The following is a 26,806-nucleotide window of genomic DNA, read 5'->3' on the forward strand; positions in this document are numbered from 1 at the left end:
CAGAGGACCAGGACCAAGGACATTGAACAAGGGCACTGTAAAAGTGGGCTCAGGACTGAGTTGGAATTTTTTGAAAAAGGACCTAAGGATAGATCGCAGGAGTCTAAGGCACAAATGTCTTTGGTAAGCAGGACTAAAAGAGAACAACGGATCCCAGAGGAACAATCAAAAATGGGGAAACAGGCTGAGGAGGAAACAGATACACCACAGGAGGAGGATGACTGAGACGAGGCTTGGGGACTAGCAACTTACGAGAGGGACGCCAGAAGTGTCAAACCACGAGGAAAACCAGCAAGAAAGGCGAAAAACCGGGACTTACATTGCTTGTACACCAACGCTAGGAGCCTAGGGGCTAAAATGGGAGAGCTGGAAGTATTAGCCTGCAAAAAGGGCCTAGACATAATCGGAGTCACAGAAACATGGTGGACTGATGACAATAAATGGGATGTGGCCTTACCAGGGTTCAAACTCTACAGGAGAGATAGGTCACACAAAAAGGGTGGAGGAATAGCGCTATATATAAAAGATTCCATACCTTCAACCAGGATGGAAACAACAGTAAGGGCGGACGACTTGGAATCACTATGGGTTAAACTACCAGGAGGAGCAGGAACAGACATAAAATTGGGTCTGTACTATCGCCCACCTGGACAATCAGAAGAAATCGACCAGGACCTGGAGGCCGAACTGAGGCAGTTATGCAAAAGCGGAAGCGTGGTGGTGATGGGGGACTTCAACTACCCGGGAATAGACTGGAGCATCGGGCACTCAAACTGTACGAGGGAGACCAAATTCATGGAAGTCACGAGGGACTGTTTCATGGAACAGCTGGTCACGGAACCAACACGGGGAGATGCCACTCTTGACCTAATCTTCAATGGACTAGGGGGACCCGCAAAGGAGGTGGCGGTACTAGCCCCACTAGGAAACAGCGATCACAACACGATCCAGTACAGGCTAGAAATTGGACCATCAAAGGTGAAAAGAACCACAACGACAGCACTCAACTTCAAAAAAGGGAATTATGATGCCATGAGGAAAATGGTGGGAAAGAAACTCATCGATACCGCAAGGAAGATAGAGTCCGTAGAAAAGGCCTGGACCCGCAAAGGAGGTGGCGGTACTAGCCCCACTAGGAAACAGCGATCACAACACGATCCAGTACAGGCTAGAAATTGGACCATCAAAGGTGAAAAGAACCACAACGACAGCACTCAACTTCAAAAAAGGGAATTATGATGCCATGAGGAAAATGGTGGGAAAGAAACTCATCGATACCGCAAGGAAGATAGAGTCCGTAGAAAAGGCCTGGACCCTACTCAAGGGCACGGTGCATGAAGCACAGAACCTGTGAGTCCCCAAGTTCAGGAAAGGGTGCAAGAAAAATAGAACAAAAAACCCAGTGTGGATAACAAATGCAGTGAAAAAGGCAATAAGCGATAAGAAGGCATCATTCAAACAATGGAAAAAGGACCAGACAGAAGACAACCAAAAGGAGCATAAAAGACACCAAAAGGAGTGTCACCGAGTGGTTAGGAAAGCAAAAAGAGAATATGAAGAAAGACTGGCAGGGGAAGCAACAAACTTCAAATCATTCTTCAGGTATGTCAAGGGGAAGCAACCAGCTAGGGAGGAAGTAGGACCCTTGGATGATGGAGACAGAAAGGGAGTGGTAAAAGAGGAAAAGGAGATAGCGGACAGGTTAAATGAGTTCTTCACGTCAGTTTTCACAATGGAGGACACAACCAACATTCCGGAACCCGAGGAGATCGGAAAAGGAGATCAGGATGAAAATCTGGTCCAACTAGAGGTGAGCAAGATGGATGTCCTCAGGCAGATAGACAGGCTAAAGTGCGACAAATCGCCAGGTCCGGACGGCATTCACCCAAGGGTACTCAAGGAACTAAGGAACGAGATAGCTGAGCCACTTCGACAAATATGCAACCTATCCCTAAAAACTGGAGAGATCCCAGAGGACTGGAAAATAGCAAATGTCACACCCATCTTCAAGAAAGACTCAAGGGGAGACCCAGGAAACTACAGGCCGGTGAGCTTGACCTCGGTCCCGGGAAAGATGATGGAAGCGCTGATTAAAGACAGCATTTGGGAACACATCGAAAAAAATGGGCAGCTAAAGTCGAGCCAACATGGCTTCTGCAAGGGCAGGTCATGCCTCACAAACTTATTATACTTCTTTGAGGGGGTGAACAGCCAGGTGGATAGAAGGGGAATCCATAGACATCATTTACCTTGACTTCCAAAAAGCCTTCGACAAGGTACCACACGAAAGACTGCTAAGGAAGCTATGGAACCACGGGGTGCAAAGGGAGGTCCACCGATGGATCAAAAACTGGCTGGCGGACAGGAAACAGAGGGTTGGAGTAAAGGGCCATTACTCAGATTGGCAAAGGGTCACAAGTGGAGTTCCACAGGGGTCGGTGCTGGGACCGCTCCTGTTCAATATATTTATTAACGTCCTGGAGGCGGGAACAAAATGTGAGATAATTAAATTTGCGGATGACACTAAACTATACAGCAGGGTCATAACCATGGAGGACTGCGAAGACCTCCAAAAAGATCTGACAACGCTGGAAGAGTGAGGCAAAAAGTGGCAAATGAGCTTCAACATAGGGAAATGCAAGGTCATGCATATTGGGAAAAAGAACCCGATGTTCACTTACAAGATGGGGGGATCACCGCTAGGGGTGAGCAACCTTGAAAGAGACCTGGGAGTGATGGTGGACACAACATTGAAGGCGTCGGCGCAGTGCGCCACAGCCTCAAGGAAAGCGAACAAAATGTTGGGTATCATTAAGAAAGGTATCACAACCAGGACAAAGGAAGTCATCCTGCCACTGTATCGTGCAATGGTGCGCCCGCACCTGGAGTACTGTGTCCAGTACTGGTCGCCGTACCTCAAGAAAGACATGGCGGTACTTGAGAGAGTCCAGAGAAGAGCATCTAAGCTAATAAAGGGTATGGGGGACCTCTCATATATTGACAGACTGAAAAAGCTGGGGCTTTTCTCCCTGGAAAAGCGATGACTCAGAGGAGACATGATAGAAACCTTCAAGATCATGAAGGGCATAGAAAAAGAAACAAGGGCAGATTTTTCAAACTAAGGGGAACCACAAGTACAAGGGGGCACTCGGAGAAATTGAAAGGGGAAAGGTTTAGAACAAACGCCAGGAAGTTCTTTTTCACCCAGAGGGTGGTGGATACATGGAACGCGCTGTCGGAGGATGTGACAGGCAGAAGTACGCTACAGGGCTTCAAAGAAGGTCTGGACAGGTACCTAGAGGACAAAGGGATTGAGGGGTACAGATAGGAGTAGAGATAAGGTTATAGAGACAGGATTAGAGGTATCTAGAGGACAAAGGGATTGAGGGGTACAGATAGGAGTAGAGATAAGGTTATAGGGACAGGATTAGAGGTAAATTATAAAAATTAGTTAGAGACCACTGTTCAGGCAGTGGACCTGATGGGCCACCGCGGGAGCGGACCGCTGGGCAGGATGGACCTCTGGTCTGCCCCAGCGGAGGCAACTTCTTATGTTCTTATGTACCATGGAGTGCCGCTTCTGAAGGCTCAATAAGCATTTATTTGCCTAGAGGTTGATTGTTCAGCACTACTATTCGCTCTACAAAGACTGTTTATGAGAATATGATTGGTTTGGATTTTTTACTAATATCAGCATAAATATAGAATTTAATATGATGCTCTTAAATTCTCAAAGCAAGGGGCTTAAGAATATATTGAATAACAGATGATAATATAGACTCTTGGGGAATACCACAGGAAAGACGACAAGTGATGAACAAAAGGCACCAAATGAAACTTTAAATGTTCTATCCTTTAACAAAGATTCAAACCAACTGAGTATAGTTCCTATGATATCTATTGACTCAAGACAAGAAAGCAAAAGAGAGTGACTAAGTCAAAAGCAGCAGAGAGATCCAATGAGATTAACATTAAAGCATTTCCTTGATCTATTGCAGTATAACAGTCATTAAAAAGTGAAACTAGAATTGTCTCAATTGGATGAAACTTTCTGAAACATGATTGAGAAGGATGGAGCATGTGAGAAAATTCAGAATGTTGAGAGAGTTGTTAATAAACTATATGTTCCAGGATTTTCGATATAAATGGAATATTGGAAATGGGTAAAAAATTAGATACTTGTGACAAATCCAGAGATGATTTTTGAGAATTGGGTAGACAATAGCAGTCTTCCAATCCAATGGGACCTCATCTAAAGATAAGCTATTGTTGATCATGTTAAGAATTAAGGGTGATAGACCATGGTTATTATCAAGGATCTAAGTTGAAGAAATTGGGTCTAACGGACAAGTAGTCTTTATCATGGAATTTATTGTTTTCTTCAAAGTAACTAAGGAGGGTAAATTGAAAGTTGATCATGTAGCAGCAACCTTAAATGAACTTTTGCCTACTTTTTACAAGGAGAAACCCAAGTAGGTGATGTTGGAAATCAATCTCTCAATAAAGAAATTTTTAACACAAAGAAGTCAGCTAAATTATCAGCATTCAAATGTGAAGTTTGAAATGGCAATGGTTTGTTAGAAGAAAGTTTATGCAATGTAGCAACTGCTTAGACTTATTTGGAGCTTGTTTAATTTGACTGACATACCGTATATATTCGAATATAAGTAGACCCGAATATGTCGAGATCCCCATTTCCCCCCCCAAAAAAGGAGGAAAAATGGTTGACTTGAATATAAGTAGGGGGCACACTCCTTTCAAGCAGAGATATGGAACAGCATCTTAACCGACCTAATCCTGAACGCACTAACATATCACTCATTCAGAAAAATACTAAAAAACCTACTTATTCGACAAGTATATCTGATCATTCAATTCTGATCAACACCTACCTTGTACTACACATTCCAACCGTCTTTCCCTTACCGCCCCATCACTCAACTATCTTCCACTCCTTCCCAAATCTAATTAATGTAATGCCATCTCGCTGTCCTACAGCTCCTCTTGTTGTACACCGTCTTGAACTGAAAAGGTATGATGGGATATAAATAAAGCTATTATTATTAATAATCAAGTGCCATGCCCTGCCAGGATCTGCACCCAACTCTCTTCCCTCCCTGCCAAGCTCTGCATCCAGCCCCCTTCCCTATCAGCTCTGCAGCGAGCCCCCTCCCTGCCAGACTATGCAGCCAGCCCCTTTCACTACTTGCCAGGCTCTGCACTGCACCCTGTCCCCCCCTTCCTGCCAGGCTCTGCACTGCACTCTGTCCCCCTCCCTGCTAGGCTTTGCACCCTGTTCCACCTCCTCTCCCACCTCTGGTGGTCTAGTGGAAGGCCGGGCTGGGACAGGAGAGATCTCTCCCATCCCGGCTTATACAAATCAATTTTTTAAACCCCCCCCATCCATGTACCATTTCTGCTAGCCCCCCCCCTGGTACCTTTTCAGTTAGCCCTGGTGGTCAAGCGGTGTATGGGTAGGATCACGCTCCTGCCCTGCGCACCTCCTTCGACTCGCCGATCGGGGCTCGGCATGCACAGGCACGCAGGAGTGAGCTTTTCAAGCTCCCGTGCGACCCTGCGCTGTTAGCACAATGGCTGCCGCCAGGTCCCATAAGTCTTGCGAAAACTGCAGGCAGCCATTCTGCTAACAGCACTGGGCTGCGCAGGAGCTCGAGAAGCTTGCTTCTTCGTGCCTGTGCGCCCCGATCGGCGAGTCGAAGGAGGTGCACAGGGCAGGGATAACTGAAAAGGTTCGTGGGGGTAGCAGAAAAGATACATGGGGAGAGGGGGGGTAAAAAAAATAATTTGCATCGGCTGGGCCGGGAGACAGGAGGGATCACTCCTGTCCTGGCCTATCAGAGGCCTGCATCAAATCTTCAGCACAGTGAGGGGAAGGGAGGCCAATCGTCCCCCTCACTGAACCGAGACTCCATCCCTGCAAACTTTTCTCTTCGGTGGGAAACCCTGCCCCCTTCTTCCCTGGAGCCAGCCTGCTTCTCTTCAGCCATTTAAAGGGCTCTGGCTTCCAACAGTCGGCTCAGATCTTCAGCACAGTGAGGGGAAAGGAGGCCAGTCGTTCCCCTCACTGCACCACGTCTCCACCCCTGCAAACTTTTCTCTTCGGTGGGAAGCCCCACCCCCTTCTGCTGGCCTGTTAAATGCATGTGAGATTAGGGTCCTGAAAGTTAACTCACTCAACATAATCATTACTATCTGGAATTGGCTACATTTTGATCTGATTAGTGTGTAATCTGATTAGTGTTAATTAACTAACCCAGAAATTGCGAGTGATAAGGAAACCAATATAGCTATTATGACAGGAAGGAGACATATTAATCTGCAAACATGAATTTTCTATTGATTTTATTGATCTATTTAATAAGTGGTAGCATTAAGGATGTCAATTCACTCTATCCACAATTACACTCAGTCTATTATCCCGATTTATCTATTAGGCTCATAATTAACTATCAGAAAGATAGAGTAAATCATATTAATGTAATCTCAAGTAATGGAAGACATCAGCGTACCCTTAAAAAAAGGATAAGGGAAGTAAAACCTATCAGAACCACTACATCTACCAAACCAACCACATCCACTTCTATTCCCTGTGCTTATATTAATACTAGATCTGTTAGGAATAAAGCTTTCTTAATTAAAGACTGGATCATCAGCAAGCAAATAGCCTGTCTTTTTCTAAAGGAAACATAGCTATTGTCTAAAGAAGATCCAATAATAAATGATCTTCTACCAGATAACTTTAAAATTCATATGTTAAATCGTGATGGAAGAAGAGGGGGAGGGTTAGCAATTGTTTTGAAGGAAGGATTTGAACTTGAACTATTGGATTCCAAAATGACCAATCAGTTAGAAATATTAGCCTGTAAGATTAGCAATAAGGAACTAGAAGAATCCCTTTCTTGCATATTATTTTAAGTCCGGCCGAAAAGCTGGCCAAATGCTAGGGAGGACTTTTGCAAATTTGTTCTACATAATTCAATTACTCCTTCATATAATATTATTACAGGAGACATAAACTTACATTTAAATGAAGAGGACAATCCAGATATGAAAGACTTTAAAAACTTTCTATCTTTGCTTAATTATAATCTCCCTTCATTCACACAAACACATGAAAAAAGCCATCATCAAGATGTGGTAGTTATGTCCACAAAGGAGATCTTAGACCCTTCTATCTCTCTATCTGATGGTACTTGGTGTCACGATATCTGGTCTGATCACTTTACTTATCATTTCAATTTAATCTGGAATCATTTAAAATCTAAAGCACATCCAAGGATAAAAAGAGAACATCTCACAAGGGATCATATTAATCCAGAGGAATATTGGTCACAATATGAACTACAAGCGGAGATAGGAGAAGGGGTTGTTTTCTGGGACCACTGGATGAAAACTAGCACATCCATTTTAGATAAAATTACCCCTAAACAAAATAGTAAAAGCTGTTCAAATAAATACAACAAATGGTTTGACACCAAACTTCTAAAAATGAAACAATTAGTAAGACGATTGGAAAGAATTTGGAAATAAACAGGAAAACTGTCAGATCGGAACAACTGGAGATCCAACATAAAAATCTACAAACAACTGATAAAAGAAAAATGTAAAGTATTTTATTCATCCAAAATTGACTCCTCTAATACTAGCTCAGAAGGAATCAATACAAAAGAGCTGTTCAACTTGGTTAAGAATTTATTTGGCACCACACACTACACTCAACACAAGCATAGTATTAAGCTACCTTCAGCAAATGAATTAGCACAGCATTTCAACTCAAAAATTAAAAACCTAATAAATAACTGTCCGACAAATGACATACATGAACATCAAATAGCTAATATACAAGGAAATGAAATACCTGCGGACATGATTTGCAGTTCCTTTCAAGATTTAAAATGGAATAATTATATCAAATTATATAACAAGTACTCTAAATCATACTGTGTTTTGGACTCATGTCCCCCAGAAATTATGAAAGCAGCTCCATTAGACTTTAAACTATCTTTGCTGAATTATTTAACCGATAACTTAAAAAATGAAAAATTTGTCACTAATAATGGACATATTATAAGAACTCCAATTCAAAAAAATTGTAAAGAATCATCAGCATTAGTAATCAACTATAGACCAGTAGCATCCATTCCATTTATTGTAAAAATCATGGAAGGATTGGTACATACCCAATTGATGGAATATCTTGATCAGTTCTCTCTTTTACATGAAACTCAATCTGGCTTTAGACCTTTGTTTAGCACTGAGACAGTAATTGCGGCTATCTTGGATAATTTGCGTTCCTTGTTTAGTAAGGGCCTTAATGCCCTGGTCATGCAATTTGATATGAGCTCTGCTTCTGACCTGGTGGACCATGGGAAACTGTTACAATGCTTAGATGCAATTGGTATCAGAGAAGAGGTGTTAGTCTGGTTTCGAGGTTTCCTGATGTCACGCACCTATCAAGGATGTTTTAATTACGATCTCTCTAATACCTGGAGCAATCCATCTGGTGTGCCACAGGGGTCACCATTATCCATCCCCATTGCTTTTCAATGTTTACATGTCTTCTTTAGGAGCGCAACTTGACCCAGCTAGGGATAAAATTATTTAGCTACGCAGATGACTTTACGATCATTATCCCATTCGCTACCTCTCTATCGGAAGTTACTCCTAAGGCAACAGAAGTATTAAATTTGATGGAGCAATGGATGACTGAACCCAGACTAAAGCTTAATTCGGAAAAAACAAAATTCTTTGTAGTTTCGCCACACCTGCTCGACACAAAAACATCATTGTGCATCAATAAACTTAGCTATCCTATTTAACCTACTATGAAGGTATTGGGTGTTACATTGGACCAGAGTCTAACCATGAAAGACCAGGTGAACTCCTTGGTTAGAAAGGGCTGTTTTACTCTCTGGAAGCTTTGGTCCATTAGAGCATATTTTGATGTTTCATCATTTAGAATTCTGGTACAATTCCTGATACTGAGTCAACTTGATTACTGTAATATCACCTATTTGGCAATTTCCCAGAAGAATATGCGGCGATTACAAATGGTGCAAAATGCGGTAGTCAAGCTAATTTTTGGGTTGAAAAAGTTTGATCATGTAACACCTTCCTACCGACTTCTGAACTGGCTGCCGATGGAGGCACAGGTAAAGTTTAAGTTCGGATGTTTTTGCTTTAAGGTACTATTCGGTTTAGCCCCTAAGGGCCTGATTCTCTAAAAGTGCGTCCCGATTTTAGGCAGCTGTAGACGTCCTACAGCTGTCTAATCAGCCAATCGGGATGCACATTTAAAAAAAAAAAAAATGCTCCCCAGGCAGGCCGCCTATATTGAAGGCGAGGCCCGCAAGACACCTAGGCCCTGATTCTGTATAGAACGCCCGGGAGAGGCGTCCTATTCAGAATCGGCCTAAACTAGACACGGCCCGCTACACTTATCGCGGCAAGGGATCTCTCTGCAGCTATAAGTATAGCGGGCCGTGGCCCCCTGACCGATCGCTGGCAGGAGGGTGCCCAAACATCCTGCCCGAAGACGCACCCCCCTCCCCGACACTACCGACCGCCCCCCCCACCCCCGACATTACCGATCGCTAGCAGGAGGGTGCCCAATCCCTCCTGCCCGAAGACGCACCCTCCAGACACTACCGGCTGCCCCCCCCCCGACATTACCGATCCCCCCCCCCCCGACAATATCGGTCGCTGGCAGAAGGGTGCCCAATCCCTCCTGCCCGAAGACGCACCCCCCCCCCCCCGACGCTAACAACTCCCACTCCACCAAACCTGTTCTTACAGATGGGTCTTGCACGTCGAGCAAGCAGGCACACCTCGTCGAAATGAGGCGGGCCCGCCCCTTCCCGCCAAAGCCTAAGGCCTGATTGGCCCAGGCTCTAGAAGCCTGGACCAATCAGGCCTTAGGCATAGCGGGTCCGCCCATCCCCACTTAATCTAAGGCCTGATTGGCCTGACTGCCAGCGATCGGTCAGGGGGCCACGGCCCGCTATACTTATAGCGGCAGAGAGATCCCTTGCCGCGATAAGTATAGCGCCCGCGTCTACTTACAATGTAGACCAGCATTTTGCTGGCCTACATTTTTAAGCTTCTCATCTACTAGGGAGACGCGTAGGGCTGCCTAGGTTCAGCCTAAGGCCCGCCTAAGGCCCTTAGACGAGCTTAGGCATCTTGCGGGTCTCCCTAGGATCCCGGAAGTGCCTTCAGGCCTGCCTGGGGAGCATTTTTTTTTTTTTAAACGTGCATCCCGATTGGCTGATTAGACAGCTGTAGGACGCCTACAGCTGCCTAAAATCGGGACGCACTTTTAGAGAATCAGGCCCTAAATATATAACGGAACTTTTCTCTCTCTCAACCAACAGACATAAGAGAAGCTCACACTTGAATTTTGTTTCTCCACCGGTTAAAGGATATAAATTTAAAAGACATCATCAACATCTTTTCTCACATCAGGCAGCACTATGGGGTGAAGATCTGGAACAATTGCTTATGTCTACTACTTACGGGGAATTTAGGAAGCACCTAAAGACATATCTGTTCCTGAAGTATTTAGGTAACTGACCTGGACAATCTTACTCCACAATAACTGATCTCTTGAGATGTTAATCACTAGCTTTTAACTTTGTTAATTCTATTCAATTTGTAGCATCTTTTAATCTTTGTAAATCACATAGAACTTAACGGTCCTGCGGTATATAAACTGTTATTATTATTAAATCAGGGAGGGGGGTCGGGTGATGACCCGAATATCGGATAAGACCCCCATTTTTGGGCTTTTTTTTGGCCCAAAAATCTTGTCCTATATTCGAGTATATAAGGTAATAGGAACGATATACAGATTTTACATATGCACAATATTCTTTATAAAATGCACAGTAATCTAAAAAATCTGCAGCATCACGAGATTTACAACAATCTGCACTCCAGAACCCTTAAGCTTCTCTTAAAGGAACAGCAATCTTTAGAAAACCATGGACTTTTCTGAATTCTGAGAGGAACTTTTTGTTTATAGGGATCTTAGTACTGCTAGCATCTTCAAGGGATAAATTCCATAGCTGAGATTGCTCCGACAGGAAAAGTAATAAAATCAGAAGGAGAATGAGAATATAAAGGTGATAGTATAAAAGTATCACAAGCATGAAAATTACGCCTAGTGATTAGACTGGATGATAAATTGGAATTCAAATTTGATGAAATATCAGTAAGTTATATTGTATCATGGCATGATCAGACCAAGGAATGGCAGTAATAGAAGGAGAAGAAATTGAGGATATGTGCAGCTGAATGAGTTGCTTGAGATACATGCTGGGTTAGTCCTAATTCGTGAGCCAATGAAAAAAGCCAAAAATCAAATGAACACAGGAGAATGTCAAGGTGAATATTAAAATCACCTAGGACAATTACATTTGAGTATTTTAAAGCTAGATCTGAGAAAAAAGACAAAAAGATTCCTGAATCTGCTGTGAAGGAGCAGGTGGTAAGAAAACTAATAAAGCATGTAAACGTAAAGATAAAAAAGTAGGAAAGCAAAAAAAGCATTGCCTCAATTCAGGTGGAGGGAATAAAGATAAATAGAAAATGGAAACTTCTGAAGGAGCTAATAATGCCAAACCACCACCCCTAGAACCATAAGTTATAGGCAATGAATATATAATGTAATCCCGTGGTACACATTGATTCAAAAGACTCTTCACCCTCTTAAAGCCAATATGTGACTGAAATTTCTACACTCGGGCTTCGGGAAGGAAGACTCTTCCGAAGCTGGTGTTGAAGAGACCTCTAAGATGCCAAGCGCTGAGACAGAGCTAGCCAGCTTTTGGACAAGTTGACCACACATCCCAGTGACTGCAGGAACTCCACAACACAAGTTGTGACCTGGGAGCTCTCCTGAAAGGACTTTGCTCGAACCAACCAGTCATCCAGATAGGGATGAACCAGAATGCCCTCCTTGCGCAACGCCGTCGACACCACTACCATAATCTTAGTGAAAGTCCGCAGAGCCGTGGCCAGACCAAAGGGAAGCGCACAAAACTGATAGTGCTTTCCTAAAATTGCAAAGCGAAGGAATCATTGATGGGAGGCTCAAATCGGAACATGCAGGTAGGCCTCCATCAGATCAAGAGAAGTCAGAAATTCCCCAGGCTGAACGGACAGAACAACAGATTTCAGGGTCTCCATGCTAAAAAAAGGAACCTGAAGCATCCTGTTGACACCTTTCAGATCCAAGTTGGGCTGAAATAGCCCCTCTTTCTTGGGCACCACAAAGTAAATGGAGTACCTGAGGAGGCACTGGAACTACCACTTTGAGGTCCAGTAACTTTTGCAGTGTCTGATGAAAAATCCACTTCTTCCAAGCTGCTTGACAAGTAGAAGAGCGGAAACAATCTGCAAGGGCCAGAAAAACACGAGAGCATAGCTGTTCCAAATCACCTCTAGGACCCACTGATCCGCTGTGATCTCAGACCATCCCCCAGAGAAACTTTCGTAGCTGGGCTTCCACTGGAACCGAGGGAAGGACCTGCAATGAGTCATTGGGCCAGACGGGCAGTAGAGTCAACTGGTGGAGTCCTGACCCCTCCGGCAGACTCCCCGAAAGGACTGCATGCGCTGAAAGAAATATCCTCTGGAAGGAAGAGACCACGCCCCAGCCAGGGCGGTACCGATGAAAAACATGCAAACGCTCACAGGTGCCACCACCTCGCGATGCCTGGCATGGATGGTCCTCCGGAAGCCAGAGCACCTTAAGAGTCACTCAAGGCCTGAACAAGCTTATCCAACTCCTCTTCAAATAGGAAGGAGCCTCTAAAAGGAAATTTACTGAGCTTAGCCTTCAAGGCCACATCCACTGACTAACCCCAAAGCCACATGGTACGGCGAGTGGCCACTCTGAGGGTCATGGACTTAGCAGATGCCTGCAAAAGATCATACATTGCATCCGAGAGATAAGAAGCACCGAGCTCAATCTTAACCACCTCCTGATTCAACAAGGACCAGTCAGCAGATTCCTGATCAAGGACCCACTTAGACCACCGGAAACAAGCCCAGGCTACCAAACCGCCACTTAGACATCCAAGGCAGCAATGTCAAAACTATGCTTAAGAAGAGACTCCATCTTATGATCTTGGGAGTCTCTCAAGGTTGAACCGCCTTCAACTGCCACCGTATGTCTACGTATGATAGCCGAGATCACTGCATCAACCACAGAAGACAAAGATATCCCTATCCCCATCAGGAATGAGGCAGCCTGGTCATAGACCATACCAAGTGAAAAGGCACATCTGGAGTCTTCCACTGTGCGTGCGCCACATCCCAAATATCGTGATGCATAGGAAAAGAACGAGAGGCCTACTGGATCCCCCAAAGCAGGGGGTCCACAACACGAGGGGAGTCCTTAGCTTCCTCCTCAAAGTGCAAAACTGAGGAAACCTGAAAAATAAACTCCTGCAACTATTCCCGGTGCAAAATGTGCACAACCAATGCATCCTCGCCAACCGGCGTCTCTGAAAAACAGCCAACCGCATCATCAGTACCCCAAGAGGATCTTGGGAATCAACCAAAAGGTCCAAGTCCTCATTAGGCAAAATCGTTTCTACAAACAAAAAATCCTCGTCCCAAGAAACCCGTGGCCACTTGGATGAAGACGGAGAGGACTGGGCAGGAGCAGACGCCAAGGGGGGCTGAACGGAGGCAGACATGGAAGGCAAAGGCCACCCCCCCCCCAAAAAAAAAAACCAGAGGCCCCCGGGGAAGAAGCAGGCTCCCCCAGTCCCCTCCCTTCCAGCGGCAAAGAAGCATTCACTGTAGAAGCAGGAGAAACATTTAAAACCTGTTCCTATCTCTCTAAGATGGAAGGGAGGTCACCTGAGGTGACAGGCAAAATGGCGGAGCTTCCTGCCAAAACAGAGGAAAAGCCCGCTGAAAAAAAAATCTCCCCTGAGGCCTGCAGCAGCAAAGAGGCCTGAACAGATCCAGCCGCTAAAGCAGAACTGCAGGCAGCAGGTGCTGTAGCGGTTAGAGAATCCACAGCACCATTGGCAGCTAAGGAAATCCCTGTGTGGGCAGTAGGGGAAGCCTGGTCTTCCCCATTGCTGCAGCCAACGAGCAGTGCATGCACGAAGGGGAACCCTGGTCAATGGCACCTGAAGCAGATGAGGATTCCCCCTTGCGGCGGCCAGAGCACTTTGTGCACATGCTGGCCGCATCCACTGCTCGGCGGGTACACAATGAGCACTTTTTCTGCTTCTTAAAAGTGCTCATTGCGAACCGCTACAAAGGAAAAACAACACCATCAGTTAATTAAGATCAATTAAAGCTTCCTTTCAGACCAGCACTGCCTCAGGATGGTTTTTCTTTTTTTTCAATACAACTTTAGCTAACAAATGAGCAGACCCCAGTGGCTCTCAAAGCAAAATGACTTGCCTGAACTGTGGCAAGGCTTACAGCTGAGGCACCTCTAAGCAAAAAAATTTGGGGGATGGGAGGAAATAGGGGGGGGGGACTCGACCAGTCAAGTGTGCCACCCCCTAAGGTCAGCGGATCCCTAAGCTTAATCCAGCACCCACAAACAGGGATAATATGGCCACTAAGAAAATCCAACAGGCCCTACACTAAACTAAGAAAAGACTGCACAGGCTTACCACCTTCACCTGCTGGAGATTGAGAACAGACTGATTTGTAGATGGGACTGCACAGCCCTTGTACTACTGCCAATATCTCAGTCTCCACCTGCTGGCAGAGAAGCATAAACCCATCCGTTCTGTGCCGGTCTGGAGGGTCACTAAAGAATAGTGAGGTTTCTGGAATCATTGGACTGCAGGACCTGAGGCAGGTCATGTCAGACACACCTAATTAAATTTCACTAGTTTTCTAAATGGACTACGAGGACCAGCAGCGGCAATTCTTATGTTCCTTAATATCATCTGATAGGTAACACAGCTACGAATGCCAAGTATGAACGTCATTGACATCATCCTGTCGCACCACTTGTACTTCTGTATTCACAATGACTTTTCTGCTTCTGGGACACTGAGTGAAAAATAGTCATAGTGAAATCTAATGGCATGGATGGGCAGACTGGATAGGCCATATAGTCTCAGGGTTCTCCATTGTCTCCCATATGATTTAAAATATATATGATGACACTGAAATATTTGAATTTATCTATCTCAGAATCGATTTTTACGTACGCTGACGATATTTTCATCTTACTTGAAGTTGATCCATCATTGTCGAATTTAACAGTTTATATTAATTCTTGTATTTCAAGACTTCAAGATTGGGCTTCTTTTGTGCGTATGAAGTTAAATGTCTCACAACTTACCTTCTATAAGATTAAGTTTGGGTGATTCCCTGACGATTGAATTTTCATCTAGAATCCTTGGATTTGTTTTGGATTCCACTCTTTTTTTGACTAACCAAATTAATAACAAAGCGTTTTTTTAGTTTATGGACGTTAAGGAGGGCTCGTTGTTTTTTTTAATGAACATCACTTTGCTATATTGGTCCAGGCTATAATATTAGTAATTTGAAGAGCTTATTCAGAACACGACTGGCAAATTGATTTTTGGTAAGAACAAATATGATCATGTTACTGCATTGGCTTCCGAAATATTGGAGGGTTCAGTTTAAATGTGCTAATGTTGTTTTTAAGAGTTTATATGGGATTTTTCCCCACTGTTTCCTCTTTCTTTTAACTCTTATCGTCTCCGGTCTACTAGGAATATACATAAATTCAAATTAATATTCCTTTCTATTAGAGGGATTCAAACTTTAAGTAGGCTCTCACACTCTGGCATTTACTATAGTGAAAATTTGGAATGATCTCCTTTCAGATAGTAGAACTCTTTCTTTGCTGACTTGCTTTAGAAAAACTCTGAAAACGTATCTGTTTAAGAAATTTCTTAACTGATAACTGAAAGATGACGTATCTGTTCAAAATTTTCTAGTTGTTGACTGAATGTTGATATTTACTGACTTTTTTCCTGTCCTATTATTGTTCATTAATGTCTCCTTAAGTTAAGTTTTATTAACCGGTTCGAGTCTCTCAGGGGAATGACCCTGTATATAAGACTAAAGATTAGATTAGATCTGCCTTCATTTTTCTCTGTTCTATATAAATGATGTTGCTCAATGTAGGCCTTGGCTATGCTAATAATTAAGAAAACAAACTCAACACAAACCTTAACTAGAATCTTTGAATGGGAAAAAAGGGAGACCAACAAGTGAAAAACCGTTGAAAACATTAAGAAATTGGAGAAGCAAGCAGATTGTTCATGTAATGATTTCCAATCCCTCTTATCTATGTATGTTTCTGACCTAGAGAGCACAGATGCTGGACAAATTGAATGAGGTGGAATCCAAACATGCCTTTAGTTTGGCAAAAAATCATAAAATGAAATCACAGTGAGATAATATATCAAAATTAATCAGATTTCAAAGGTTACATTTTGCATTTTAACTACAAGGTGCCTCTGTCCCATGGCAATAGGTATTATTTGGAGGTACATATAGCAGAAAGAAGAACCTCATCATGGACTACAGAACATTTGTAACCATTGGGCTGCAGAGAAAAAAAACCAACTGGGTGACCTGTGTGACAAGCCACATGTCTAGGACACACAGCTATGCAAAGTTCTGGTGGCTTACAGATTTAGGCTCCTTGTGATGACTTCACCCATCTGTCAGAACTAGATATTACACCTGGGCACAAGAAAACTATTTCATTGGCTTGGACATACAGCGATGTGAAAAAAAGTTCCCCCTCAACCCTTCCTGACTTCCTCTATTATTGCATTATATGCCACATTAAAGGCTTCTCATTTTTAACAAAATGTAATATTAGACAAAGGGAACCTGAGGAAACATAAAGCAAAGACAGCAAGTGGGTTAAATTCTTCTGAAGGAGCCCCAGGGCAGACACTATCCAGCATTCCTCTCTCTTTAAGCAGCTTTTGATAGGCTTGAGGGGGAAGGATATGAGAAAAACCTGCTACAGGAGACTAACTTTGCTTTCTCTGAGGACAAGCACATCATAAAAACATAATAGCCCTACTGGGTCAGACCAATGATCCATTTAGCCCAGTATCCTGCTTCCACAGTGGCCAATCCAGGTCACAAGTACCCTACAGAAGCCCAAATAGTTGCAACATTCCATGCTACCAATCCCAGGGCAAGCAGTGGCTTCCTCCAGACTGTGGACTTTTCCTCTAGGAACTTGTCCAAACTTTTTTTTTTTTAAACTAGCTACGCTAACTGCTCTTACCACATCCTCTGGCAATGAGTTCCAGATTGATTTGTGTTTCACTGTTAAAACCTCTATATGGTTGGGTTTTCAAGATGAGACACGAAAACAACGAAGGAGACCAGATGGTGCTCAATCCTTTTATTTGTAAAAAAGACTCAGCCTCAAAAAGCCTGCCTCAGGAGTCTTGATATTGAATGATAAAATCATAGGTGTGTGAATCCGAAACACGAGCGTCGAGTCTGTTTTACAAATAAAAGGATTGAGCACCATCTGGTCTCCTTCGTTGTTGTTTTCATGTCTCTCACTGATATGAAGGTAGTTTCTCCTTTTGTGTTTTCAAGGTACCAGGCCATAGCCTTGCTCATGCTGCTCCATATTGTGGCAGAGAGAACGAGAGGGCATTCTCTAAAGTTAAAAGGGGATAGATTCCATACAAACGTAAGGAAGTTCTTCTTCACCCAGAGAGTGGTGAAAAACTGGAACGCTCTTCTGGAGTCTGTTATAGGGGAAAACATCCTCTAGGGATTCAAGACAAGGTTGGACAAGTTCCTGCTGAACTAGAACGAACGCAGGTAGGGCTGGTCTCGGTTAGGGCATTGGTCTTTGACCTGGGGGGCGCCGTATGAGCGGACTGCTGGGCGCGATGTACTACTGGTCTGACCTAGCAGCGGCAATTCTTATGTTCTAGGTAAAAGGCAGACTCCTCGGTCATCAGGGCTCTGGGACCAGTACCTAACAGGAATTAGCCTTGCTCTAGAAAGGGACTATCCAGGCCATGGTGATTTTGATATAGATTATTCTAACACTGTACATTTCGTTCTTACTAATAAACAAATAAGAAATTTACAATCTATACAAAATGCAGCAGCTAAATTAATTAATGACAGACAATGTTTCAATCATGTCTCTCCAGTGCTTAAGAATTTATATTGGCTGCCATGTAAACCTAGGCCTCAATTTAAACTGCTCACGATAGCTTTCAAAATTTTATATGGAATTCCTCCTCCTTATCTGCAAAACTATGTGCAATTATATCAAGCAAAAAGGCCCATAAGGTCTTCTAAGAGTGGTACTTCTCTCATGGACTGTATGTCAATTCAAGAAACTTCTGAAATGACAACTATAGGGAAGGGTTCAGAATTATGGAATTTTTTTACCCCTTAATATTAAGAGTAATATCAGATCATACTATATGTATTTCTGTTATTCTTTGACGATAAGGTTGTTTCAAAAGTATTTTCTCATCTTATTTTGGAGAAGAAAATGTATTTCGATTTAGTTTAAGATTTGCTACTTTGTATTTAGGAATGAATGTAGCTACCCCCTCCATTCATGAAATCTTTTACCACACCAAATGTAAATCTATATTCTCCACTATGGCTCAACCACTGCGGAATCATCCTTAACTTCATTCAAGTCCAAACTCAAAACCTTCTTATTTCTGTGAGGACTCTTTGATGAAAAATTTGAAGAGTCCCATCCCTCTCCCTTTTTTTCCTTCATTATTTTATTGTAACTTTTTTCCCTTCTAAACTAAACCTTAGTTTTATAGACCAAGTCATCAACCAAGAGGAGTTTGACTCAGTTTACAATAATGTAAAACATAATACATAAATCTGACAAGAAAAAGTAGACAAATAGTTAATTTCCAAAATGTTTAGCAAACAAAAAAGTTTTCAGAACTTTCCGGAATAAAGCAAAAGAACCTAAACTTCTTAATGTAAGCAGTAAAGCATTTCTTTGTCATATCTGTCTGTTCCCCTCACATATTTTAGATTATAGTCTGCTTGGGGTTTTTTAAACTTTTACTGTATTTAATTATGGTAAACCGTCTAGATACTTGGACATTATGCGATGTATTATTAAGGGAGGAGTGGCTTAGTGGTCAGAGCAGCTCTGGGCAAGTCACTTAACACTTCATTACCTTAGGGTTATGTGGAATATAAACCTATTTATTAAATTAAAATACAGCAAGTGCCAGACAGACAGAATTTCTTCCCCTTTACTCATAGTGCCCCAGTGGAGGGCAACAGTTTGTGTAGGCAGCAGCTGCAGGAACAAGTTTTACAGAAGCTGCAACAGGGCTCTCTGCAGAGACCAACATACCAGGCAAGCCTAAAATGACTTCAGCAGATTAACTGGATTATTTCCTGGTAAATTTTGAGAGGGCCACCCGTATTGCTGGAATGGCAGACGCAACATGGACTACATATTTGGGAAACTTGTTAACTGGCAGAAGCCAAATTGCATTCCAAGTGCCAACCCTAAAGGCTGGGATACCTAGACAGTGGATAAGGCAGCATCCCAAGAAGACTGCCACCGGGCACCACCAGTCCCAGAATCGGGGAAGGAGATAAGACTAGGCAGGAGCCCTGGAAGGCACCCCAAGGAGAGAAAGCCACCATCAAGCCCAGGAGCTCTGAAAGGACGGTCAGAACAATGAAGGACATTCTTGCCAGAATGCAGCAGCCCATCTGACAAGACAGGATAGAACTGGGGCTCTTTTATTTGCTTGAAGAGAGGAGACAATGAACACTTGGCATAAGACTGCCCTGGACTGAGTGAAGAGGCTGTGGATGTGAATGCCATAGACCCACGGAATCCCCAGCTACCAGGCTTGCTGAAAACAACAAACAATGGTTAGAGGCTTGCACTGGCAAGACCAACCACAAACAATAACTCAAAAGAATAGCCTTACTTGGTCAGGCCAATGGTCCATCAAGCCCAGTAGCCCATTCTCACGGTGGCCAATCCAGGTCAATAGCACCTGGCCAAAACCCAAGGTGTACCAATATTCCATGCTACCGATATAGGACAAGCAGTGGCTTCCCCCGTGTCTTTCTCAATAACAGACTATGGCCTTTTCTTCCAGGAACTTGTCCAAACCTTTCTTAAAACCAGCTACGATATCCACTCTTACCACAACCTTTGGCAATGCGTTCCAGAGCTTAACAATTCTCTGGGTGAAAAAATCATTTCCTCCAATTGGTTTTAAAGTATTTCCCTGTAACTTCATCGCGTGTCCCCTACTCTGTAATTTTTGACGGAGTGAAAAATCGATCCAATTGTACCCATTCTACTCCAATGAGGATTTTGTAACCTTCAATCGTATCTCCCCTCAGCCTTCTCTTTTCCAAGCTGAAGAGCCCAAACTGTTTTAATCTTTCCTCAAAAGAGAGGAGTTTCATCCCCTTTACCATCTTGGTCATTGTTCTTTGAACCTTTTCTAGCATTACTAAATCTTTCTTGAGATAAGGAGACCAGAATTGAACGCAATACATCAGATAGAGCGATACAGGAGCATAACAACATTCTTAGACTTGTTAACCATCCCTTTTTTAATAATACAAAGCATCCTATTTTCTTTTTTGGCCTCCGCCGCACACTGGGCAGAAGATTTCATCGCATTGCCTATGATGAAACCCAGATCCTTTTCTTGGGCGCTAATCCCCAAGGTGGACCCTAGCATCTGGTAACTGTGACTCAGGTTATTCTTCCCAAAGTGCATCACTTTGTATTTGTCCACATTAAATTTAATCTGCCATTTGGAGGCCCAGTCTTCCAATTTCCTAAGATCCGCCTGCACTTTTTCACAATCCGCATGCGTTTTAACAATTTTGAAGTTTAGTGTCTTCTGCAAATTTAATCACCTCACTCGTCGTTCCAATTTCCAGACTATTTATAAATAAGTTAAATAGCACCGGTCCCAGTACAGACCCCTGTGGCACTCCACTGTTTACTCTCTTTTATTGAGAAAAATTACCATTTAACCCTACCCTCTGTTTTCAATCCGATAACTAAGTACTAATCCACAACTGAACATAAGAATTGCCGCTGCTGGGTCAGATCAGTGGTCCATCGTGCCCAGCAGTCCGCTATCCCATGACACTTTAATTTTCTCAGGAGTCTCTCATGAGGAACTTTATCAAAAGCTTTCTGAAAATCTAGATATACTATATCAACCAGCTCACCTTCAAAGAAGTCAAGCAAATTTGCGAGGCAAGATCTCCCTCAGCTGAACCCATGCTGACTCTGTCTCATTAAATCATGTTTGTCTACTTGTTCCACAATTTTATTTTTTTAATAATTGCTTCTATTATTTTGCCCTACGCTGAAGTGAGGATTACCGGTCTGTAATTTCCCGGATCTCCCCTGGAGCCCTTTTTAAAAATCGGTGTTAACATTGGCCACCCTCCAATCTTCAGGTACTACACATGATTTTAGCGGCAGGTTACAGATTACTAACAGCAGGTCAACAATTTCATTTTTGAGTTCTTTTAATACCCTGGGATGTATACCATCCGGCCTGGCAATTTATCACTTTTTAACTTGTCAATTTGGCTTAGTACATCTTCCAGATATACCGAGATTTCTTTCAGTTCCTCCGCATCATCACCCTTGAAAACCATTTCCAGTTCAGGTAGATCTCTTACATCTTCTTCCGTAAAGACCGAAGCAAAGAATTCATTCAGTTTTTCCGCTATGGCCTTATCTTCCCTGAGCGCCCCTTTCGCTCCTTGATTATCCAACAGTCCCACTCAAGACAACAAAAACCACTGTGTAAAACGAATGGGCCTAGGAGGGTAGAGTTGGATTCTAGATTCCAAATAAATTCTGCAGCACTACTTGTTCAAACTGGCTACCACTTTGGGTATTCTGTTCAAGGAAGTATTGAGATGTGAATAAGTGAACTGAAGACCACATTGCAGCTCTACGCATCTACAAAATGGAGGCTGACTTCAAGTGGGCTAGTGATTGTGAGCTGTGACATGACCCTCAAGATTCAGCCCAACCTGGGTATAAGTGAAAGAGATGCAGTCTGCCAGCCAACTGGACAAGGTGTGTTTACCAATGGCTGCCCCCATACTGTTTGGGTCAAAGGAAACAAAAAGCTGGGTGGACAGTCTATGGGCTTTGGTGCACTGCAGTCCAAGGTGTGCAATGCACTTTCACCAGCATGGGCATGTGATTTCAGGAAAACTGTTCACAGGAGAAAAGACTGGTTAAGTTGGAACTCCAACAACACCTTAGAAAAAAACTTAGGAAGCCCAGACCAGTTATATTCCATGTATTAAAAAAGGAGGAAGGAAGACCAAATGGCAGGCAGTGAGATTAATGAGTGAGGTGAAAGAAGCTATTAGAACTAAAAGAGAATCCTTCAGAAAGTGGAAGAAGGATCCGACTGAAAATAATTGTAAACAGCACAAGGAATGACAAGTCAAACGCAAAGCGCTAATAAGGAAGGCGAAGAGAGACCTTGAAAAGAAGATTGCGCTGGAAGCAAAAACACACAGTTAAATCTTTTTTTAGGTATATTAAAAACAAAAAGCTGTGAAGCGAATCAGTTGGACCGCTAGATGACTGAGGGATAAAAGGGGCTCTCAGGGAAGACAAGGCCATAGTGGAGAGATTAAATTAATTCTTTGCTTTAATGCCAGAAATGGTATTCAATTCTGATGAATCTTTAACACTGGATGATGTAATTGGTCAATTTGACAAACTGAATAGTAGCAAATTGCCTGGACCGGATGGTATACACCTTTACTGATTATGTACAGTTCTCATTGTATCTTCGCTGTAAATGTACAGTCTCTTACACTGTAAACCGCTCTGAACTGTTTGTGGTACTGCGGTATATAAAATAAAGTTATTATTATTATTATTACATCCCAGAGATAGTGGATGCTGCGGATGGGCAGACTGGATGGGCCATTTGGCCTTTATCTGCCATCATGTTTCTAAGTTTCTGAATTCAATATAGCATGGGACAAGTACACCGATTCTCTAAGGGGGAGGTAGGGACAGTAGATGGTAAAGATGGCCAGACTAGATGGGCCATAAGGTTTTTATCTGCTGTCTTTTTTTCTGCTTCTTTAAGATACAGAGACGTGACTTTCTTGCTATTTTAAAGTACAAATTATGACTGCAGCAAGAAAAGCTCATTTAAGCTTTACTTGATACCGAGGCTTCAACCTTGTTTAGATGGTAAAGCACGTAAAATAATAGTGACAGGAAAACAGTTGAGTTACCATTTAGATTATTATGAAAATAAGTGATTCAAATTCTTTTGCACAGATTGTTTTGGATTCTCCGTAGACAACAGGGTAAATCAGACACCAAATGCATAATGCATGGCATAAGAGGCCAAATAAAAGCACATTTGCTTGGTACAAAAAAATAAACGGAAACCCAGGAACCTCTGTAGGTATATAAGACATAGGCTGAGAAACCTTTTCTTTTTAGAGTGCTGATTCTTCTTGCTTGTTGAGAAACGATGGTTGAAATTCCCTACTGTAAACGATGTTTTCAACACCAACAATGTAAGAGCAACAATTAATCAATTGATATTCATTAAACAAACCTTGGCTCTGCCCTCTGAATTAATTTAGTCAATGTGTTTGGGATTTACATTTTTATAAGTTTTTTAAATGTACTGTGTTTGGATTTTATACTGTGATGCAGAAGATTTTGTTGCTGAACAGATGATTTGATAAAAGAAAGAGAGCACATTACCCTTTTCTTTCCAGGCTCCGAGGCACGCGATTCATAATCATCAGGAAGCTGCAGATAGTCTTCTATTCGGCTTGCAATATGCTTCCTCTTGCCTATTTTTAAGCCGTCCAATTTGTCTGAAAATACAAAATGTATGGTATGGAATTAACAGACAATTAAGTACTTTCACTCAAAAACATTTCTCACAAAAACAAGAAGTAAACACACTTGAGAAGTCCCTTCCATTTCCACATCCATATGGTCGGAGCTCACAGCGGTCCCTGTTTTTAACAGGAGAGGCCCAGCTTTTGTTCTCTGTTCACCTGAACAGTGTTGAAAGGTGAAATCTCTTGTGTTAGAGGCACAGCAAGAAAGAGCCAGGAACGGTCTCCTTCCCAGCATGCCACTTGTGCAGTGTGTCACTTATAAATTCCTTGGTCAGTTGAAAACTTCAGTGTATCAAATCACTAACAGTGTACGTATCAGCTGGTGTGGAGAATCCAGATTAGATGATGGTTTTAGACTGACTGGAAAAAAATGTGCCATATAAGCACAGAACAACTGAGAGAAAAAAAAAATCATTGAACTATCCTAAAACAGAAATGAAAACACTCCTCAAAAAATAAAAAACCCCAAACCCCAAGTCAGCTGAGATTTCCTATTATTGGACCTCCTACCATCAGAACCACAGTAGCCAGTTCCTATAAGTCAGTCAGTCTCCCTCTTCTCCTCCAGCTAGTTCCCATCTCTCCCTTTCCTAATATCAGGTTATATGTGAAGAGTATGATGACTGCTGGTTAAGTCTAGCATGATATAATGCAGCTATATATATAACTATGTGCTTAACTCATTACCTCCCACCATCGTTACAGTGATTTTCACTGGACTATTTGTATAGTGTGGCTGGTAAATGCGTGGGAGTGACCGAGCATAAAGCTACCACAGAAAGAAACCTAATGTGACTGTGGAAACATGTCCCAGGCCCTCAAGTGCATGGGGCACAGCTAAGCAAAGCATTCAGGGTAAAGACTGGAAACTGAGCAGGGAATTTCTCTTTCAAGGGCCATTTGTACATAGTGCAGGCTGTCTAAAAATTACCCTCCTCTTGACAGCTTTGGGCACCCTTGCATAAGGCAAGTAGCAATACTCAGCTGGCAAAAAGCTGAGGGGGTAAACAATATTCCTGCAGCTCTAAAGAAATCACACGTTAGAGTCAATCTAGAGCTCTTCTGTTTGTCCCACTTGGCAGCAGCAGCTACGAGAGCTTGGAGGGCAAGGGCAGCGGTCCCCAACCAAAGTGGTCTTCTGCTACCCGTAGAATTGGAGATGTGTGCTGCAATGTGCCACATTGTTTTCTTTAAAATGGTTTCTATTTGGATAGTGATAAGCTGTAATCAAACCTCAGCTTGCAAAGCAGAGACTGAACACAATCTTGAACTAGAAATCTGTTAAGTGTTGCAGGATGATCTCCAAACCAAAGATTGGGTTCAGGTGCACTTCACTGAGGTACGTGGCGGAGATCCCCAAGCCCCACAAGCTGACGACATCTGAACACTGGGGAAACTGTCTCCATTCTTCCAGATGCTGATATGAACCGAACAAGGGAGAGGGGCTTTCTCAGTGTTCAAGGGCGCCTTCAGCTGGCGGGGTGTGAAGATCCCTTCACTTCTGGCTACCCTACTGTTCCAAACCGTAGCTCACTCTTAAGAAAAGCAGTGCATGTTTTGGAAAAAGTTATGCTTTAGTTGCATTACACAATGCTGCCTATCTAACTATGTTCAATGATCATTTTAGGGGAATAATACCGCATTTTAGGGCGATGCAGAAACAAAACATCATGAAGAGAAACAAAGAATAAAATAGGTCAAAAGAGAGAAACTTTTGGTAGACTATGAAGTATCGTCATCAGTCTAAGAGAGACAGAGCTCTTCCTGGAGATTTTCATTTAAATATCCTTTTGCTGCTTAACCAACATATCAAAATTGGAGAGTCCTAGAAAGCCAGAAAATAGTTACACATTCCTAAGTAATCAGAAAAATGCTTTGAAATGTGCTCATTCTCTGAGGCTGTCAGACTAACACAAACAGCATGCTCCCAAGATGAGATGAATCGGTCCACATCTCTGCCTGGGCATGCAGAGACCGAGGACAGCATCTCCTGAGTTCATTTCTAGCAAAAATCAGACTCCTAGTGCTGCTATTGAGTCAAGTTGGCAGAGGATGGAGATGGGCGTTTGTAGGTTTGAACCAGTATCTTGGAAACTTGCTGTTAAAAGGCATGAAAACAAAAACCAAGATTAAACAACACCCACCTAGTTTTGCCTCGGAAGTATCCATCTCCCATTTGCTTTTCGGAATGTAGCCCTAAATATCACACAGAGAGAAGCTCGAAGGGTTAGAAAAGGGCAAAAATCTGCTTAGCAATCCTGATCTGTACTGTCACAAAGCATTAAACTGCCAACATACACCTCCCATCGCTTTGCTAGTCACTGGACATACTTTTACCACCAGTGGCAGACACAGCTGCAACAGATCCCCCCAAATAAGAAGTCCCACCCCTAATTCTGTAGTAAACACAGGTTTTGAAGAATACAAGCTGGCCATTTCAGCTGAGCTCGTAAAGGATTCCACGATTGCATTTGCAGTCCAAGACCCAGAAAGTAGTGCATATGCTTTTCAAGAGGGATAGGAGGAAAGTTTGTCCAAGTAAGCCACCACTATGGTGTTCTCATTAAGACCAGTGCCTCCCACCACCCACTCTCTTTCTCTCCCAATGTTAATGATCCTTCTCTTGTAGGCTTCTGCTTGGGCCACCAAGTCATTTACCCAACACAAATAACGATCAACACTCTCAAAATGGTAACAGGCAACTGGTTCGGATTCATGTAAACACTGGAATGAGATTTGATTTCTATACATTATAAAGTCACAATTTGCATAGTTCTACAATTCAAATATTTAACCCACTATATTATCACTTCCAGAATTACAGGCACCTTCTCTGTTCCTGGTGAGCTTTGTACTGGGAGCAATGGAGGGC

The 26,806-nt window shown here is 42.9% G+C and overlaps 1 protein-coding gene across 1 annotated transcript in view; it reads right to left on the reverse strand.

Annotated features, from left to right (window-relative positions):
- The window catches only part of YLPM1 (YLP motif containing 1), a 500,153-nt gene that overhangs the window by 20,357 nt on the left and 452,990 nt on the right, over window positions 1-26,806 (reverse strand). Inside the window, 2 exon segments of the mRNA XM_033952197.1 lie at window positions 23,789-23,904; window positions 26,079-26,130. Coding sequence (XP_033808088.1) covers window positions 23,789-23,904; window positions 26,079-26,130 — 168 coding nt within the window.

The sequence above is a fragment of the Geotrypetes seraphini genome, chromosome 7, assembly GCF_902459505.1.
Source record: "Geotrypetes seraphini chromosome 7, aGeoSer1.1, whole genome shotgun sequence".
In the NCBI taxonomy this organism is placed as follows: domain Eukaryota; kingdom Metazoa; phylum Chordata; class Amphibia; order Gymnophiona; family Dermophiidae; genus Geotrypetes; species Geotrypetes seraphini.